The sequence below is a fragment of the Exophiala oligosperma genome, assembly GCF_000835515.1.
Source record: "Exophiala oligosperma strain CBS 72588 unplaced genomic scaffold supercont1.1, whole genome shotgun sequence".
Classification (NCBI taxonomy): domain Eukaryota; kingdom Fungi; phylum Ascomycota; class Eurotiomycetes; order Chaetothyriales; family Herpotrichiellaceae; genus Exophiala; species Exophiala oligosperma.
In genome coordinates this window covers 1,706,300-1,723,256 of record NW_015622818.1, presented here as the reverse complement: position 1 = coordinate 1,723,256, position 16,957 = coordinate 1,706,300, and the positions used below count along the sequence as shown (strand labels likewise).

General features: G+C 51.0%; 9 protein-coding genes across 10 annotated transcripts; 5 read left to right on the top strand and 4 right to left on the bottom strand.

Moving 5' to 3' along the window:
* Nucleotides 1–295: 295 nt before the first annotated feature.
* PV06_00604 (D-xylulose kinase A) lies at nt 296–2,029 on the top strand (the record flags this gene model as incomplete). Its single annotated transcript, XM_016401120.1, has 1 exon — nt 296–2,029. The coding sequence occupies one exon, from the start codon at nt 296–298 to the stop codon at nt 2,027–2,029; it is 1,734 nt and encodes a 577-aa protein (XP_016268173.1).
* A 262-nt stretch (nt 2,030–2,291) lies between these two features.
* Nucleotides 2,292–3,739, bottom strand: PV06_00603. Of its 2 annotated transcripts, XM_016401118.1 has the most exons (3): nt 3,534–3,739; nt 3,133–3,465; nt 2,292–3,027 (listed from the first exon to the last, which is right to left on the bottom strand). In XM_016401118.1, the coding sequence occupies exons 1-3, from the start codon at nt 3,613–3,615 to the stop codon at nt 2,876–2,878; spliced, it is 567 nt and encodes a 188-aa protein (XP_016268171.1). In that variant the 5' UTR covers nt 3,616–3,739; the 3' UTR covers nt 2,292–2,875. The 2 variants fall into 2 exon arrangements, with proteins under 2 accessions (XP_016268171.1, XP_016268172.1); XM_016401119.1 differs by having other exon boundaries at nt 3,133–3,739.
* An 866-nt stretch (nt 3,740–4,605) lies between these two features.
* PV06_00602 (uncharacterized protein) lies at nt 4,606–5,085 on the top strand (the record flags this gene model as incomplete). Its single annotated transcript, XM_016401117.1, has 1 exon — nt 4,606–5,085. One exon carries the CDS (start codon nt 4,606–4,608, stop codon nt 5,083–5,085), a length of 480 nt encoding a protein of 159 aa, XP_016268170.1.
* A 5-nt stretch (nt 5,086–5,090) lies between these two features.
* PV06_00601 (uncharacterized protein) lies at nt 5,091–5,333 on the top strand (the record flags this gene model as incomplete). The annotated part of the gene is made up of 1 exon (XM_016401116.1): nt 5,091–5,333. One exon carries the CDS (start codon nt 5,091–5,093, stop codon nt 5,331–5,333), a length of 243 nt encoding a protein of 80 aa, XP_016268169.1.
* A 253-nt stretch (nt 5,334–5,586) lies between these two features.
* On the top strand, nt 5,587–7,064 carry PV06_00600 (uncharacterized protein). Its single transcript, XM_016401115.1, has 2 exons — nt 5,587–5,870; nt 5,926–7,064. The coding sequence occupies exons 1-2, from the start codon at nt 5,676–5,678 to the stop codon at nt 6,184–6,186; spliced, it is 456 nt and encodes a 151-aa protein (XP_016268168.1). The 5' UTR covers nt 5,587–5,675; the 3' UTR covers nt 6,187–7,064.
* A 394-nt stretch (nt 7,065–7,458) lies between these two features.
* On the bottom strand, nt 7,459–10,558 carry PV06_00599 (uncharacterized protein). The gene is made up of 2 exons (XM_016401114.1): nt 9,062–10,558; nt 7,459–9,007 (listed from the first exon to the last, which is right to left on the bottom strand). The coding sequence occupies exons 1-2, from the start codon at nt 10,119–10,121 to the stop codon at nt 7,827–7,829; spliced, it is 2,241 nt and encodes a 746-aa protein (XP_016268167.1). The 5' UTR covers nt 10,122–10,558; the 3' UTR covers nt 7,459–7,826.
* A 117-nt stretch (nt 10,559–10,675) lies between these two features.
* On the bottom strand, nt 10,676–11,619 carry PV06_00598 (uncharacterized protein). The gene is made up of 2 exons (XM_016401113.1): nt 11,514–11,619; nt 10,676–11,457 (listed from the first exon to the last, which is right to left on the bottom strand). The coding sequence occupies exon 2, from the start codon at nt 11,202–11,204 to the stop codon at nt 10,887–10,889; it is 318 nt and encodes a 105-aa protein (XP_016268166.1). The 5' UTR covers nt 11,205–11,457; nt 11,514–11,619; the 3' UTR covers nt 10,676–10,886.
* A 127-nt stretch (nt 11,620–11,746) lies between these two features.
* Nucleotides 11,747–13,465, bottom strand: PV06_00597 (uncharacterized protein). Its single transcript, XM_016401112.1, has 3 exons — nt 12,695–13,465; nt 12,504–12,641; nt 11,747–12,459 (listed from the first exon to the last, which is right to left on the bottom strand). Exons 1-3 carry the CDS (start codon nt 13,033–13,035, stop codon nt 11,856–11,858), a joined length of 1,083 nt encoding a protein of 360 aa, XP_016268165.1. The 5' UTR covers nt 13,036–13,465; the 3' UTR covers nt 11,747–11,855.
* A 1,075-nt stretch (nt 13,466–14,540) lies between these two features.
* PV06_00596 (uncharacterized protein) lies at nt 14,541–16,816 on the top strand. Its single transcript, XM_016401111.1, has 2 exons — nt 14,541–15,690; nt 15,740–16,816. The coding sequence occupies exons 1-2, from the start codon at nt 14,663–14,665 to the stop codon at nt 16,539–16,541; spliced, it is 1,830 nt and encodes a 609-aa protein (XP_016268164.1). The 5' UTR covers nt 14,541–14,662; the 3' UTR covers nt 16,542–16,816.
* Nucleotides 16,817–16,957: the final 141 nt, after the last annotated feature.

The following is a 16,957-nucleotide window of genomic DNA, read 5'->3' as shown; positions in this document are numbered from 1 at the left end:
AAAGTTGCGGATTTTTGAATGTTTTGGCACTCTGGTATTTTTTTTGGTCTTCGGTGCAAAACTCCGGCGGCAGCTCCACCAAAATTCGAAGCGTGATTTCAGGCTGATATCATCCCGCCGACCACCGGCGACTGTAAAGAAAGACCGGCCAGGCCGTCCTTGACCCCGCGCGTTATTCGACCACAGCCAAAAAAACATTTCTTGCAGTTGGTACATTCGATCTGTGCTATTCAGGGATCCGTATAGACTCGTCAAACGACCTTTTTGAAAGCGCGTGGCATCGCCAATTTTGACTATGGCATCTACGGGGCCTTTATACCTGGGCTTTGACCTCTCAACCCAACAACTGAAAGGGCTGGTGGTGGACGATAGTCTCAAAAAGGTGCACGAGGCTAAATTTGATTTCGATGCCGACGCCAAGGGTTTCAATATCAACAAAGGTGTTCTTGTCAACGAGGCCGAACATGAAGTGTTTGCTCCCGTTGCAATGTGGTTGCAAGCCATTGATACTTTGTTGCTTAGATTGAAAGATGATGGTCTCGACTTCAAAAGGATCAAGGGCATCAGCGGCTCGGGGATGCAGCATGGCAGTGTATTTTGGAACGCAGATGCAGAGCAACTGCTAGCTCAGCTCGATCCCGAGAAGACATTACAGTCACAGCTCGACGGCGCCTTTGCTCACCCATTTAGTCCAAACTGGCAAGACGCCAGCACGCAAAAGGAATGCGACGAATTTGATGCGGTTTTAGGAAACGAGCACCAGCTAGCAAACGTCACGGGAAGTAAAGCACATCATCGCTTTACCGGTCCACAGATTCTGCGGTTTCAAAGAAAGTACCCCGATAAATACATCAAAACTTATAGGATCACGCTCGTGTCATCGTGGATTGCTACCGTGTTTTTGGGCAAGTTTGCCCCGTTTGACATTTCCGACGTATGCGGCATGAATTTGTGGGATATCAAGGCTGGGAAGTGGAACGAGAAACTTCTCGAACTCGCCGCCGGACCATCTGGCGTGGACGCCCTCAAAAAAAAACTGGGCGATGTCCCGGAGGACGGTGGCATCCATCTGGGCAACATTTCGGACTACTTTGTACGCCGACACGGCTTCAGCTCGGATTGCACCATCATCGCATCGACGGGAGATAACCCGTCGACGATCCTCGCCTTGCCGCTCAAGAAGAACGACGCCATAGTCTCGCTGGGCACGTCGACCACGTTCCTCATGAGCACGGCCCAGTACAGGCCCGATCCCGCGACGCACTTTTTCAACTCCCCCACCACACCGGGACTGTACATGTTCATGCTGTGCTACAAGAACGGCGGCCTGGCGAGGGAAAAGGTACGAAACGCGATCAACGCACAAGCCGGCGTCGACGATACAAACTCATGGAGCGCGTTCGACGAGAACCTCCTCTCGACGCCGCCGTTGGCCCAGGACGACCCGAGCAAGACGCCGATGAATCTGGGCCTGTATTTCCCCCGACCCGAGATCATTCCCAACCTGCCCGTGGGCGAGTGGCACTTTGAATACGACCCCGTGTCGGACGAGTTGAAGAGGAGCCGGGGCGTGCCGCGGTCGCCGGAACAAGACGCCCGGGTCATCGTCGAGAGTCAATTCTTGTCGCTGCGGCTGCGGTCGCGGGACCTCGTCCACTCGCCCGGCCCCGGACTCCCCCCGCAGCCGAGGCGCGTGTACATGGTCGGCGGCGGCAGTCGGAACAAGGCCATCGCCCGGGTTGCGGGCGAGGTGCTGGGCGGGTCCGAGGGCGTGTTCAAGTTGGACGTGGGTGAGAACGCGTGCGCGTTGGGGGCCGCGTACAAGGCCGTGTGGGCCGTTGAACGGGACCCGGGCGAGACGTTCGAGGATCTGATCGGCAAGCGGTGGAGGGAGGACGAGTTCGTCGAGAAGATCGCCGACGGCTACCAGCCCGACGTGTTTGAGAGGTACGGCCGGGCCTTGAAGGGGTTCGAGATGATGGAGCTGAAGCTGTTGGAGGAGAGGAAGGAGGGCAAACTGGATGAATGATTTGGTCCTCCTCGTTCCATCCCATCATGACCTGTCCTGCCTTGTCCTGCCTTACCCTACCTTACTCCTTCCTAAGAGAGGGGAATGTGTGGAATATGCTCTTCAAGGTACTTGTGAGGCAGGCAAATGAAAAATGTATTTTTACTGAAGAGCATATACCGAATGAAAACTAAAATTAACATGACATGATATGAGGTGGCAATCGACGGGCGTGGTATATCATTAAACATACGGATCCTTGGTCATTCTCCAATGGACGTAGTATATCATAAATACACACGATTACTTGATCATTTGTCTTCATTGAAAAGCTCACTCATACATATCAGGTCTCACACGAAAGTTGTTTTGATACAAACAAGCCGTTCAGTTTGTCTCAAAGTCATGAAAGCCATACCATGAAAGGGAGAAAAGAATTGGAGGCTCGACCTGGGATGCCTCTTTTTTTTCCAAGACCGACACGTCCATAGTACAGCTGCCTCCTGGGGCAAGCAGTCGATGAGGACCACTCTGTTTTGCCCATGTCTTTCCCATTCCCAGTGCATCAAGATTGCCCAAAAAAAAGTCCACAAAGTTTGGTCTGATACACACGGCTTTTTTGGTCCCATATTGTACGCTGTAATCGGGACGAATTGATACTGCCACAAGACGCACAACGGGGCCAGTGGCCAGACACAGAAGCTAGGTGCAACGAACGGTATGGTGGTGGACCGTGATGTGCTTATACCAAAACCTTCGCAGCCATCTGTCTAGACCTTCCTTTGAATGTCCCTCTTCAAAGCTCTGTCATTGGTGTGGTGCTGGACTGGCTGGAGCGGGGAAGAGTATAAATCGGTTGATGGCAAATCACTTGAAGAATCTTCCCATCATGTTCCCGGCCAGGTTTCTCGCGATTCCCGACCCCATGAATGCCGTACCTGCGAAACTCGACGCTTGACTGAACTTGTCACACCTCGAAAAGGCAACCGTGTTGGTTATGGTGAGGATGAGTGCGATTGCTACGAAGAACAGAAAAAGCGTCAGCCATGTCCGAGGGATCCCAACAAAAAAAAAGGAATGGGGGTCGTCAGACTGAGTGGCAGAGAGAAAGACCAACAACTCACCGATCGTCACGAGCCATATCAGATTCTGTAACCTCACGATGGCCAATATCGCCAATGCCACCCACAGCGCGGGGCCGATGTACATGCTCAGCCAGAAGAATCGCTTGTCCGTCTTGTTCTCGTTGCGGGTTCCCTCCGGGGCGGACTCGAAGACCCAGTGACTGTCCCCCGTCGAGGTGTTGACCTCGTTCCACCACCGCAGGCCGACCAGTCGGCGGCCCGCGATGTTCTTGAGGTAGTAAAAGTCGACCGACAACAAGAGGAGGGTGAGGATGAAGACCAGCACAAAGTTGCGGATGAAGAGGACCCCGAAGAGGTACATGAGTAGGCTCCCTGTTTTTCAATTTACGCGCACCGGTCAGTCGAGGACACACAGCGTAAAATGTCAGAAACCCCCTTACCGATTCGAAAGCCCAAGTACGTGAGGAGCGTGATGGGATGCGCGCTCAGGCGCCAGTTGAGAGTGCCTGGTTCGTCTGCCATGTTTTGGGGAGGGGGGACAGATCTGGGGATGATACAAAGAATCCTAGGGTGGGTGTGTGTGGATGTTATACCTGTGCCGGGACAAAGGGCATCGTGTGGGAGAGAGTTGGCGATTCGAGGTGAGTGAGTATACCAGGTAAGAATATGGCAAAGTGTCAAGTGGGTAGAGAACACATGCGCGCGTTGGGAAATATGTGATCACGTGAGGGACATACCTAGTACATCTTCCAGTCTTTCCTTGACTCCAAGCTTCGACTGGCATGTTTCCCTCAACCCTCCAACACGAATGTATGATTTCCTTTGTTCTCAAGCTAGGCTTGGCCACGTCCTACGACTCGCGCAGTAGAGTCATCGTTCTCAAGGTGATGCAATGACATACAAAATATCTCGTAACATTTGCCGTGTGAGGATTTTACACAACGACAATCATTATCCATTTCACAGCGGGAATGGCCATTCACCCGACAATTCGTCCGTGGACCTGTTTCCGTGTGTATCGGAACCAGTACGACGCGAGTCGCTGACTTTCCTCCCAAAAGTAGTATCGTTGCGGGTGATCGAGACTACAAGGGACGGATATACAATCTGCAAAGCCCGTTAAGGGTGTATATAAAAGGACAGACGGGCACGTCGTGATGGCCATGTTGAGTCGGGGTCTAAAATATCTATCTCTTGGTTGAGATTCAGAAAGGCAAGGTATTACACGTTTCAACTGAAGAGTGGAAATACTTAGAAATCATGTTACCCGCAAACGCAGTTTGGTTCAGTAAGTTCCCGTGAAATGAAGGAGTGCAGACGGTTCAGTCTCGGGACAACAACAGACTGATTTCAGACCAAAGTTACCGGCTGCTCAAATGGAGGTATCGGAGCTTCGATAGCACAGTATGCCTTGTCCCAAGGTCACCGTGTCGTGGCCACTGCTCGGAAGACGAGCGCACTGTCATACCTTGCCGACGACCCGGAGACGACACTGAAACTTCAACTCGACGTATGCAGTACCGAGTCGACCGACGCAGCTCTCGCGGCGGCCCTGGCGACATTCGGCCGCATCGACGTCATGGTCAACAATGCCGCCATCAACGCCATCGGCGTCACCGAAGCCTTGACCGAAGAGAGCATGCGTGCCGTCATGGAGACCAACTTCTGGGGTCCCATGCGCATCACACGCAAAGCCATCGCCATCTTTCGGGACGTCAATTCCAAGTCTGGTGGTGGAATAGGAGGCACGGTCGTCAATGTCAGCACCATCGGAGGACGAATCGCCCTGCCGGCCGAAGCACCGTACCACGCGAGCAAGTTTGCCCTGGAGGGGTTCAGCGAGTGTATCGCATCGGAACTCGCGCCGGACTGGAAGATTCGGGTCTTGATCCTCGAACCAGGCGGCACCAAGACTCACTTCATCGAGAATTCGCGAGCGAACACGGGACCGTCTCATCCCGCGTACAACGACCCATCATGATCTACCGGTGAATCTCATGCTCGGAGCCATTTCGAACCCGGCCCTCAACGATGGCTTGGTCGATCCCAGAGAGCTGGCCAAATGTCTGTTCAACACGTTACAGAAGGACCACATACCTTTGCGATTACCTACCGGGCCAGATGCGTATGCAATGATCAAAGCCAAGGAAACGGCCAAGTTGGAAGAGCTGGAAACATGGCGAGAAGTCAGTGAGAGTGTTGGTGGTACTGGGGTCCTGGGGACCATCAGGGACATGTAGTTCCTAGCCTTAATATGTGCAGTAGGATTCCTGGAGCCGTGAAGATATACCTAGTAGATCATTCATCCGAGACAAGCGTTAAAAAGTGATGCAAGTCTCATACAAAAACATCCCATGTATGTCGAGATAGGTGTGTATATGGAAGTATTTTAAGCCGAGATGCTTCTGGCTCGCTTAACCTGCCCCGGCCTCATACGACTTTATTTGATGTACGGGCAACAACTATAACACAACGTACTCGACATTGCATAGATCTACAACGAAGCACGGCGCACATCTTTTGTCCAACTACACAGTCCTCCATCAATGGAACCGTTAGGACGGTAACCCACGTCCCTCGACATGCCTCCACCACCCTCGAACCTCCCTCCAGCACCGCATCCACTCCGATACGCTCACGATGCCGCTCGCAGCGTACCCGGCAACAGTCGCAGGTCCAGACCGTTGACGTACGCACTCAGTATCGCCGGTATCGCCGGTTCGGGAGCCTTGATCGGTGCTATTCTCAACATGAACTCTCAACGACAATCTCGGCAGGTAAAGCTTTTTCTATTCCGAATCTGAGGAGGTGACTCGCTGATGTATCAAGTAGAAGCAGAGCCCGTCAAAGCCACCACTATCGCCACAAGCACAAGCAGAAACAGAAGGGGAGGCCCCGCAGTCGCGAACACGACCACAACTAGCACAGGGAGTAGATCACTCCCAAGCCATTCAGACGTTGGAAACGAAGAGAGGACACCTCGTGGCGCAAAAGTTGCAATTGGAGCGGAGGATCAACGACTTGCACGAAACTCGACGACGACGACAGGCCGAGGAGGAGGAGCAAGAAAAGGAAGCTACAAAAGTGAAGTGAGAAAATGGATCGGTACGAAACTCTGGCTGGCAAGTGCCCGAGGATGAGGAAACGAAACGAAACCTACCGCAATCGAAAGCATTGCCCCCACGGCATCGGTCTTGATACAGACAAGAGCAAGAGCGAAGGCCCCCTCATGTGTCGTCGATGCTCTCGGAAGTACACCGCCGACCAGGTACCTCCATACCTGGCACTACTACTAGGCACCCTCTGAGGCCTCAAAATGTCCGGTCCTGGACCAGCGGGAAGATGAAAGCCGGGCACATTTGACAGACTCATTTCATGACTCGATGGCTCGAGCATCCGAATCGTCAAATTCTGACCATGTTATGCTCGACTCGTCGTCCAGGTGACGACTTTGATGATGTCTCTCCAAGTCGGTCGAGAAGGGACAATCCGTCGTCCTCCCACAACATCGTGACCCATACCACGATCGAATGGAATGACAAACACAGGATCGCAAAGTCCGTGTTTGCAGGTTCTAAATTACTCAATGGTCTACGAAACAAGCGAAACATGCCTTGTTCCTCGTCCCTCGAAGCAAGTCAGATGTTTCAACGCTACAAGAAATCTGCACGACCTCGGCACATCCTTCGTAATCCCCGACGAATGGATGGTCCGAACGGCGAAAGATTGTCACTCCGTACTCGAACCGACTCCTTGTCTCCCTTATGATATACTACGAGTGTATCCGTACACAACAATATCTACCACACGAACGAAATCAATTTTACCTTGACCAGTCGTAAGATACATATAATGAACCCGAGTCACTCGCCCACTCAAACAAACAAATCGATACGGACAACACGTCAGTAATAGTAGCAGTAGTGGAAGCGATAGTGGTAGTAGTAGTCAATAATTTCATCCAATTGACCTCCTCGAACAAGAAAGACCCGCGTAGCATGGCATAGCTTCTACATACACACAATAGACAGACACACACAACACTGAAAACTCCCCTCTTCTTCCTCCTTTCCCCACCCCTGAGAACATGAACGAGGCGCGTCGAGGGCGCGTTAACGGAGAGAAACAAGAGAAACAAGAAACGAGAAAAAGAGCAACCGGCACAGCATGTTTCTTTTCCATTTCTCGTCTCCCTACTCCGTGAACTGGCCCCCTTGCTTTCCATGACCCCCTTCCGCATTTCCTCATTTGTGTTTGCAAAAAGAAAAAAGAGTAACCCACATCGCCGACCGACCCATGCATAGATGACCCCTTTCGTTTCCATTTGGTTTGTCCCATCTCCACTGGCTTCGCCCGCCACCCCCCCCCCCCCCAAAGTTGTGTTTCCAAACACACAAAACAGAAATACTGTGCCGAACGGCCAGATGCCATCCCACCCGAGTCGCCAACCATGCCTTGTCGAATTTTTACCACAAGCAGTAGCGGTGGCAGTACCAACAGAACCGAAAATGTGGTTTTTCTTGGTCTGACAAAAACAGAAAAAGCAAGCCAGAAAGACCGAATCGTAGCCGTCCAACATAATAGTATCGGATTCAGTGCTAACGTAACCGTCTGGTCGTGTCCAAATCTTGTGGGCTGTCAAATCCAATTCTTCCATTTCCCCGTGCTGCTTCCAATCTCTGCCCTGGCAACTTGACTGTCCGTGCGGACGGCTTCTGAACATCCAGATTACACTACTTCTGTTTGCTCGAGGGCCCGAAGTCAGCCTCGACCGCTTTCTGAGCTGTTCGTTGCTTTTCGACTTTGAATTCTGCCACAATCGCAATGTGGTCACTTGGGAAGTGGAAATTCGGGAATCCGGGAACACGTTTTAGGTACTCGGGGTCGACGGCGCCCAAGAGACCAGTCACTCTCAGAGTGTTGCTGGAGTACCAGATGTAATCCAAGACATCGACAAAACTTGGCGTGTAATTCGTAAACGGCATCTCGTCCTCGATGGCGGCGTATGAAGATTTCAACGTGAACTGATGTTGAAGTCCAATGTCGGTAAGACTGCCATAATCTCTGCCAGCAAGATCGTTGTGCCTGGCACTCATTCCCTTTTGCGTAAAGAGCTCATAAACAGCCGAATTCGCTCCTGAGTTGAAGTCACCACAAATGATCATCGGTATTTGCGTGCCGGAAGTATACGAAAGTGACGGTCCAGGCTCGGGAAGCTCCTCGTCCTCAACCTCGGAGAATCGGAAAGCTTGTTTGTTGGTGGCAGGGGGCATCTTGCAATATTTGTCCGCAAGCTTGCCCACTTCCTCCATGAGCACTGCGGTTTGAATGAGCTTGACGTCCTTGAAGGCAGGATCCCAGTAGACATGAGCGTTGGCGACAATGACCCGAGAACCTGTGACTCGGTTTTCCAAGAACACTACCGTCGCAATGTCGTCTCGTTGCCAAACTCGATTGAGCATATCAGCAGACACGCTGGTGCCGGATCGTTCAACCGCCTTTCGCCCGAGTACAAGATGTTGACTGTCCAGCTGCATGTACTTTTTGTCCTTCCAGAAGGTACCACAGCCATCAACAAACTTGGCATTCTCTCCCAATGTTTCGGCACGGCTCTTCTGGGCATAGTACCCCTTGTAGCCTGACCTCGAGAGCTCGGCGCGGAAGAACTCATCGTAGCTAGTCCTGTCCAGTTCTTGCAGACACACTATGTCGGCATTTATCTCACGAATCTCTTCCAGGATCAGCGTCTTGCGGTACGCCCAGGTCAAGACTCGCTCGGGCACGTATCCGTACTGTGATGCAGTCGCGTATCGCGCACACAAGATGTTGTAATTCAAGGCCTTGATCGTGTCGGTACCGGGACCGGGAATCTCTTCGAGTTGGTGCCATTCTCTTTCTCGCGGAGGGGGCGGTTCTGTATTTTTGTCAGCATTTCTACGACTATAAACGAGTGGTTAGGTTGACAAACCTGGCATGCTCTCCCGGAGGTACTCGATGAGCTTCTTTGTGCCACCTTCGCTGATCTTTTCGCGCTGGCCGGGCTCGAGCGGATTACCATAGACACCAAGCACCTCCAGGTTGAACAGAAACCCCAGCTCATAGCAAAGGGTATGTATCTGGTTGCTGAAGAGTAGGAGTTTCCTCAAATTTGTCAACATTCCAATCTCTTCCGGAAGTTCGGTGAGTGCGTTGAAGGAGACATCTAGGTACTCCAAGTTCTTCAACTGCCCAATCTGTGGCGGAAGGGTTTCTAACTGATTATATACAAGATCGAGTCGTTTGAGGAAATGGTAGGCGGAGTTGAAAAGCACCGGAGAGAGTGCACAAAGACCTTGACCTCCCAGATCGAGTTCATCCCACGTTTGTTTGCTCGGAACGAGAGCGCCTGATGTGTTTGCATTGCGTGCATTGTCGGTCTGCATCTCCTCTGCAGCTGCTCCAAGGGGCACAAAGTTTACACCCTTCGACTGGTGAGCGACTGAACGTGCACGGGAATTGGGCTGATTGAGCTCTTTGCTCTCCTCAAAAGCCTCTTTTTGCTCGCGCCAATGCACATTGTCTGGTTCATCCATATCATCATGAGGTAGACCGTTGCCATTGCCATTCTGTAAGTGCTTGTGTGCGTACGTCTGGAGATGAGGGGTGGATGTCTGGTAACCTCCGGAGGAAATATTGTGTTGATGGCCCAATTGTCCGGCATGGTGGTGTTGCGGGTGATGCTGATTGACATTATGGTGGGTGTGGTAAGGAGGTTGGTACTTCGGAATGTGAATGTTCTGGTGACGCTGATGATTTTGTGCACCGTTCATCAGCCCATGTTGAGTTTGGTACCCATTCTGTGAGAACATGTTGAAACTGTGGGCGAGGGCAGGATTGACTGGCGATCGTGACGGAGAAGGCGTATCGTTGGCGAAAGGTCGCCGTCCGGAAGGCGACGAGGCTCGATTCTGATTACGATGTGCTGTGTGTTGCGCAGGGAAAAACTGCCCGGCTCCAGGCTGATGGAACCGGAACCCACCATCTGCCATCTAACGGGGCAGACTTGTCTGAGTTGTCTTCGAGGGAACGAACACGCTTCGATCGTCGGAGGAGAGAGTTGCAGCAATCGGTAAGGCTCTGCGGGTAGACGAGGAGTGGGCGGAGGGTAGACCAAGTCTTCGTTTCTTCCACATGAGACCCTTGGGAGAGCTCAATAATGGCAGAGGGTACAGCTGCAGAGCTTGAGATCGACTGATCAGGCGCCTTCGCGATCCGCGGGTTGAATGGGGTTGTTGGCGAAAGGTGTTCGAATCGATGAGAGCTTGACGATGGATGGATTCGGTGGCGGGGAAAGGGGCAGTGACAGGTCCTTGAAGCCAGGTGGACGATGGAGAGACTGTCAGAATATTGTTGTGAGATACACAGAGATATCAATGGAGATGTAGTCAATGGAGGTAAGTGAGTGAGTTTTGAAGAATGAGTTTGCTTTGCGCAGTTGAAGGTCAGGGCGCAGTCCACGAGTCCGTGACTTGTTAGTGGGATGAACAGCCGCATCTATTGGCGCCACAGCCTCACCGGCGCTTTTTCTTGGCATCATCAGCGATACTGTAACAACACCAGTCAATTCAATCTAGGTACTCAATCACGGTCGGTATAGGATACCATATGGTGCTACTACCTAGGCATTCACTTTCTGCCTATTTCGTATCCATCACCTGGACCATTCTATATATTCGACACAGCTCACCGCCATCATTCAGTCTCTGGTATCCCGCCTTTCACCGAATGCCATCGAGTCTTCCTCAGTCCATCAGTCAACAGGTCATCTCGAAACTCGAGATTAGCGAGGTCGTCGAGATCATCGCAGTCAAATCACCCAAAACGCCCTCGAAACACCATGAGCCCGTCAATATGCCAGCTTGACAAAGTGGCCCTTGCGCAAAATCTGCTTGACTGATCGATCTAGTCGACGAGAGCCCAAGCATACCGCAGACATCATCTCCAAACCACCAGGCAGTAAATAACACTGCTAGTCCGTGCCGTGTCATGACAATGTAGTACGATCTGTCTGTACGGTCTTGCTGTGATGAATCTAGTCCACTTGAGGTTTGAGGGCGTCTTCCAACCAGCATTCCTCAGGCTAGCTTCAGTCTCTGTTTCCCCCGCTAACTGGCATGATAACTCATGGATATCGATGTTTCATTGACCTGTACTTTTTCAAAAAGTACAACGCCTCGATTTCTTTTTTGACGAACTCGGCTCGCTTGATCCCCTGGCGTATTTGGTCCTTGTCTGTCAAATCTGCCTTGGACATGAATGCTTTATGAAGCCTTGTACGAAAATAATCATAGCCCAGGGGATAATGTCTGCCCATTTCCAAGAGCTCTATCGACCGATCAGTGTCCGAGCATACAACGAGACCAAACACTTAGAAATCTGACCCTTGTATACATTGATAACCTGTCTGCGTAGTTCAGAGGCCATATTGAGTGAAATGAGCTTCACTGTCCCATTAGACAAGGTTGTATGGCCATTCTTGCAGGCATCGGGAAATATGGCGAAAGAAACATGTTCCAACTCATTCGACTTGTGAGCAGCAAACAACAGTTCGCGTCACGCCAAGACCTCGGCATGTTTGGCCGACAAGGTGACATTATCGTGAGCTTCATCAGTGTTCAGCCTCTTATGCTTGTCGATATATATAATTTATGTCATCTCTATATCAAAATATCTATACAGCCCAACAAGGTCATGACCTCTCAAATACCTGACCGATGCTAACACTAATAATGTCGCTGTTTGTTGACTTGGTTCACAAATTTCCCCTTGTTGCTGGCAACCACTCCAAGGTTATGTTCAAAGATGGCGTACAGTCGACTCCAGTGGTTCGTTGACACCCAGCTAACATGAGGGGTGATCAAGAGGTTTGGTACTTTCCATAGTGGGTGTTCCTTGGGGAGCGGCTCTGGATCAGTCACATCCACAGCTGCTCCTCTAATCATGCCTTTCTCTAGTGCTTCAATCAAATCCTCGGTGTTCACATGCCCACCTCGGGCGATGTTACTCAGAAAAGTCTTCTTCTTCGCCAGGATCTCAAACTGCGGTTTGGATATCATGTTTCTCGTCGAAGGTGTCAGCGGGAGGCAAACGACCAGAATATCCAGGTCCTGATTTAGGAAGTTGTTGAGGGTTTCTTGAGTCGTCCCATGAAACCATTTGGATGGAATAAGTCCGTCTGGGTCTCCAGTGCCGGGCACGCAGTAGCTATCGTCCTTTTTCGACTCTGATGTTGGTCTTTCATGAGCCGTATACGCCACCACGTCCATGCCCAATCCTTTTGCGAGGTTGGCACACTGTCGCCCGATCGCACCGTATCCAAGGACCCCCCTATCGAAGTCAGACAAGTCAACCCACAAGACCACGGCACTTACATTCGAAGGCCCCAAGAGTCTTGGAAAGTGCTCTGGAAGAGTGGCTCCCAATATCCTTCTTTCATATAGTTGCTGAACTTGAGAAATTGATGTTGATGAGAAAGCCAGCTTCCTATTACCCACTCGGCTATCTGGGGGCTAGTCGGCTGGACATCAGTCTGTGTTTGCTCAACTCAACGAACAGTACTCACGGATGGGCGCCATTGGAGGTGCAAAATACGACATTTGGGTCTTGGTAATGGGGATTCGATGCCCAATGATCAGCACCTGCTGAGCTCAACTGCACAAAGCGAAGGTTCGGCGTCACGGCATCTTTGGGAATCTGGAATCCCCATAATATCGTGACCGTGTCCCAAATGGTCTTCGGTATGTCTTCTACAGTGATCGGTGTTCCGTAAACTGTCCGCCAATGGATTTTTACGCCAGGATATCGTGACTGGAGGCTATCAATGACCTCTTGTCTGGGTTCAGCTGGCACCAAGATCAAAATTGTGTCTTGGGCCAAACCATTGGCCCCTTCAGTCGATCCCATCACGAGCCACCGTCGCCGGGAATACACAGACTACCGCTCAAGGGAAAGCCAAATTGGATGACTATCAACTTTGCAAAATCCTTCAAGCGCATAAGTTTCTACCGCAGCGCCAGTATCACATCAATCATGAAAAGTCGAGATAAGCCACCTTTAGCCCGCCGCTGGCGCCGCACATCCCCGCGCTAAATAAAGAGACATTGTAGCTGCCCCTCGGCTTGCTCTCCGCTTAGTGTGCCGATATCCCTAGGCCAATGTTGAAATACACCTTATGATGGATATTTGGTGCTGATGAAGGTGCATGTGCAACATGAGGTTGAACATATTTGTGGTATCAAAGTCACCAACTGGTCGCACTTGTGGCTGGCTGCATCGAGTCTTGAGTCTAATTCCCGTGCTTTGTCATGGATTTAGTGCTCGCCGAGTCTAAGCACTGGACAATATATGTATACTTGTGAATATGAAAACATGAAAGAAAATGTTTTGATATTACACATCGGAATCGACACTAGTTCAACACCAACAGTGTTTGGGTTCAGTCGCGTGGCTTTCCATATTTCCTCTGGGGAAAGATCGAATATCCTTCAATATCCGACCGAACAACTCGGAGGTTTTACTCTAGCAACCATACAGTATTTGAGTTGTCCAACCATGATTAGTTCTGTTAGATGATTGTGAGGCAAATCCCCGCGTCAGGCAACCAGCCGAACTCGTCTATTGATTCCTTCAGTGGTGGAAATACGACATACTGATAAGAACCATCCGAGGGCCAATGTGACTGCGAGTACGGCGAGACCCGAACAGCTGGATCATCTCACGATGACTGCGAATCGTTCGGGGGCGAATTGCGAGGGTTCTTCACAGAGCCAACATCAGGAGATATAGCAATGACTCACTCTGTAGGGAGTGTAGGACCCTTCCGACGCATGCAATATCCATTATCAGCAAAAATCCAGAAGGCGTCAGACAATCCTCCGAAATGTCGCGTAATGCTTTTGCAATCTTGGTTACATTGGCGAAGGTGTGGAATACAATTCGCACGCGTTACTGTGATCCAATACGAGGCGAAATCGACATTTCATCGTTTAGTTGTACAATAGGCGGAGATAGGATGATTCGGAAGCCAGGCTGGAGTCGGCGGCGGCGTGGTTAACCACACTAGGCATGACCGATGAATCCTTGGGCTCCGCGCCGTTACCTTAGTGCCCAGAGGAGGCGTTTGCTTGGTCAAAGCTTGACAAGGCTTGTGGTAGGCGCATGGGTGCAATTGGTGGTTTCCCCAGCTATCTCTATCGCCATCGACATCATGCAAGGGTCCTTGTGGCTACCGAGCCTCGTGCCCATTCGGTCTGAAGAGAAGCCATGGTTACATCGACTGCTACTTGCCCATGCCCAAATTGTCGCAACCTACCTAACCTGGGTCGATCAGTGTCAGGTGGTCGCGATGGACGGGCGTGCCCTTTGGGACAGGACATTCTCGTTAAAGTCTCCTGATTGCCCTCCGTTGTGCTCCTTCACTCCGGAGTCTTTCGCCTGCATTGGTGTGTCCATCATTTCCCAGTCGCAATAGCTTCACTTCACGTGCATACGCGCTTTACCATCAAGGTCTCGTGGAACTTCGATTGCAAATATGTCTTTGCCAGATGCCATTGATGGCGGGAAGCCGAGCAACCCAGACCGCCCAACAACCTGGATCAGTCCTATGAACAGAAAACTCTATGACAGCAGTGTCACCTTTGAAGAGTACCTCCATTATGCGAAACGCACACGGGCTGAAGAGGAGGCAGAGCAGCACATCCCCCAAGGAGGCATTCTACAACAAGTGTTCCGCAGGTCGTCGGTTACTTCCGAGGCACCTGGAACATTTCACCACACTGGTGTGAGCCCTGAAGAAGGAAGTCCAGGGGAAAAGACCGAGAAAGAGGCTGCCGCAGCGCCAGACGCCGACAAGGACGGCAACCAACCACGTCGAAGGAGTATTTTGTCAAGACATTCCCTGATTACCGAACAAGAGTGGCGTAATGCTGCACGGGCTTTGCGCACAGCGACCTGGGGTGCTGGCTTTTACTTGATCACGACAGACATCTTGGGTCCATACGGTGTCGGATTTGCTCTCGGAACCCTGGGATGGGGACCTGGTATAGCTCTCTACACCGTCTTTGCCTTCATGGCCGGTTATTCCGGCTATCTTCTCTGGCAGGTTTACTTGGGCCTTGACTCGTACGAGTTTCCGCTGCGCAACTATGGTGACCTTGCGTACCGTACCATGGGCAATGGCGCTCGATATGTCGTCAATTTCCTGCAGTCGGTCCAATTGCTTCTAATCTGTGGCCAGGTCATCATTCAGAATGGTCAGGGTATCTCACAGACGTCCAGATTCCGACTGTGCTACGCCGTGTGCATCATTATCTTTGTCATTGCAGGTTTCCTCATGGGTCAAGTCCGAACCCTACGAAACTTTGGCATCTTTTCCATGATTGCCGTCGGCTTCAACCTCATGGTCATCTTCATCTCAATGGGTGTGATGGCACATTCGCCACCCAACTATAGTATCAGTGTGCTCGGCTCCGCCGGTTCGGCCGTCGATCCAGCCTCAATCACTCCCGATGCGAAAGGCAACTACCCTCCTATCAAGCATTACGGAGGAATGCCTGACTCGTGAGTAGCTCACTCGTGCAAAGCAACACACTTACTGACTCTTTTGCAGTTCCAACTTCGTCGGTGCAATCAATGGATTGATGTCTGGAGTCTTCGCGTATGGTGGTGCTCAGATCTTTGTTGAAATCATGGCCGAGATGAAACGACCATGGGACTTCATCAAGGCCATGTGGCTCGCACAGTTTTTCATTTACTCTGTTTACCTGATCTATGGCTGTTACGTGTACCATTTCCAGGGACAATACTCATACACCATCTCATACATGGGTCTGAGTGTTTACGGGTTCCAAGCTGCTTGCGACATGATGGTTGTCATTTCGGGTTTGATTGCCGCTGGCTTGTACGGCAACATCGGCATCAAGGTGTTGTACAACCAGGTGCTCCAAGAGATCTTCAATGCACCACCCCTCACGTCAAAGTCTGGCAAATGGCTCTTCGGCTCGATCGTCCCTGTCTACTGGAGTATTGCTTTTGTCGTCGCCGCAGCGATTCCGGATTACTTCGGCTTCGTCTCGGTCATTGCGGCATTTTGTATTGTGCAGTTCAGCTACTCCTTTCCTCCAATCATTCACCTTGCCTATACCATGCAAAAGAATGCGATCCGGGGAGGTGAAGGCTTCGATGAAACCACCGGCGAGACCAGACGAAATGACCACGGTATCAAGCGTTTGTTTCGAGGCTTTTTTGCCGACAAGTGGTACATCAATGTGTGGCATATCATTCATGCTGGCGGAGCACTTGCAACTGCTGGGCTTGGTGCATATGCAGCCGTCGAGGGAATGATCGAGGCTTTCAAGATTCCACAAGTCAACGCTTTCACGTGCACCAGCCCTCTCAATCTCAATGCTTGAAAGCCGTCCTTCGCAACCTGGATAGCGACCGAACTTTGCTGTCCAACTATTTGGTATCATTTTTTGGAGGCTGAGTGCAGGAAGGGATGTAAACGAAGGTGAAGAGGTCTGATGTAATGGAAATGGAATCACGGTCAATATTCTTGCTACTTTGCCTGGAGTATGTGACATGTACGGCCAAGCCTCCAATATGTAGTCTTGTACAAGAAGAGAAAATTACAATCACGCACCTAGATCTTCTTCGATCAGGGTCATAAGAGTTGTGTAAATATTGATACGATTGATTTGCGCCGTAAGCCAGAATCTGATACAATTGCCTTGCCTTTGGCCATGAATCGCTGGCGCTGACAGACTTGGCTGATTCTCGGCGAAAGATCTTCACTTCCGAACCTCTATTTATGTCTGCACGAATATCA

Excerpts from the sequence above, each read along its gene's own strand:
- PV06_00603 (XM_016401118.1), bottom strand. The coding sequence starts at position 3,615 with ATGGCAGACGAACCAGGCACTCTCAACTGGCGCCTGAGCGCGCATCCC. Across the intron at positions 3,466-3,533 it reads GTACTTGGGCTTTCGAATCG|GGAGCCTACTCATGTACCTC; the intron begins GTAAGGGGGTTT and ends ATTGAAAAACAG. Across the intron at positions 3,028-3,132 it reads GATATGGCTCGTGACGATCG|CAATCGCACTCATCCTCACC; the intron begins GTGAGTTGTTGG and ends TGTTCTTCGTAG.
- PV06_00600 (XM_016401115.1), top strand. The coding sequence starts at position 5,676 with ATGCCTCCACCACCCTCGAACCTCCCTCCAGCACCGCATCCACTCCGA. Across the intron at positions 5,871-5,925 it reads CTCAACGACAATCTCGGCAG|AAGCAGAGCCCGTCAAAGCC; the intron begins GTAAAGCTTTTT and ends TGTATCAAGTAG.
- PV06_00599 (XM_016401114.1), bottom strand. The coding sequence starts at position 10,121 with ATGGCAGATGGTGGGTTCCGGTTCCATCAGCCTGGAGCCGGGCAGTTT. Across the intron at positions 9,008-9,061 it reads CCTCCGGGAGAGCATGCCAG|AACCGCCCCCTCCGCGAGAA; the intron begins GTTTGTCAACCT and ends ACAAAAATACAG.
- PV06_00598 (XM_016401113.1), bottom strand. The coding sequence starts at position 11,204 with ATGCTGGTTGGAAGACGCCCTCAAACCTCAAGTGGACTAGATTCATCA.
- PV06_00597 (XM_016401112.1), bottom strand. The coding sequence starts at position 13,035 with ATGGGATCGACTGAAGGGGCCAATGGTTTGGCCCAAGACACAATTTTG. Across the intron at positions 12,642-12,694 it reads ACCTCCAATGGCGCCCATCC|CCCCCAGATAGCCGAGTGGG; the intron begins GTGAGTACTGTT and ends CCAGCCGACTAG. Across the intron at positions 12,460-12,503 it reads GACTCTTGGGGCCTTCGAAT|GGGGGTCCTTGGATACGGTG; the intron begins GTAAGTGCCGTG and ends TGACTTCGATAG.
- PV06_00596 (XM_016401111.1), top strand. The coding sequence starts at position 14,663 with ATGTCTTTGCCAGATGCCATTGATGGCGGGAAGCCGAGCAACCCAGAC. Across the intron at positions 15,691-15,739 it reads TACGGAGGAATGCCTGACTC|TTCCAACTTCGTCGGTGCAA; the intron begins GTGAGTAGCTCA and ends ACTCTTTTGCAG.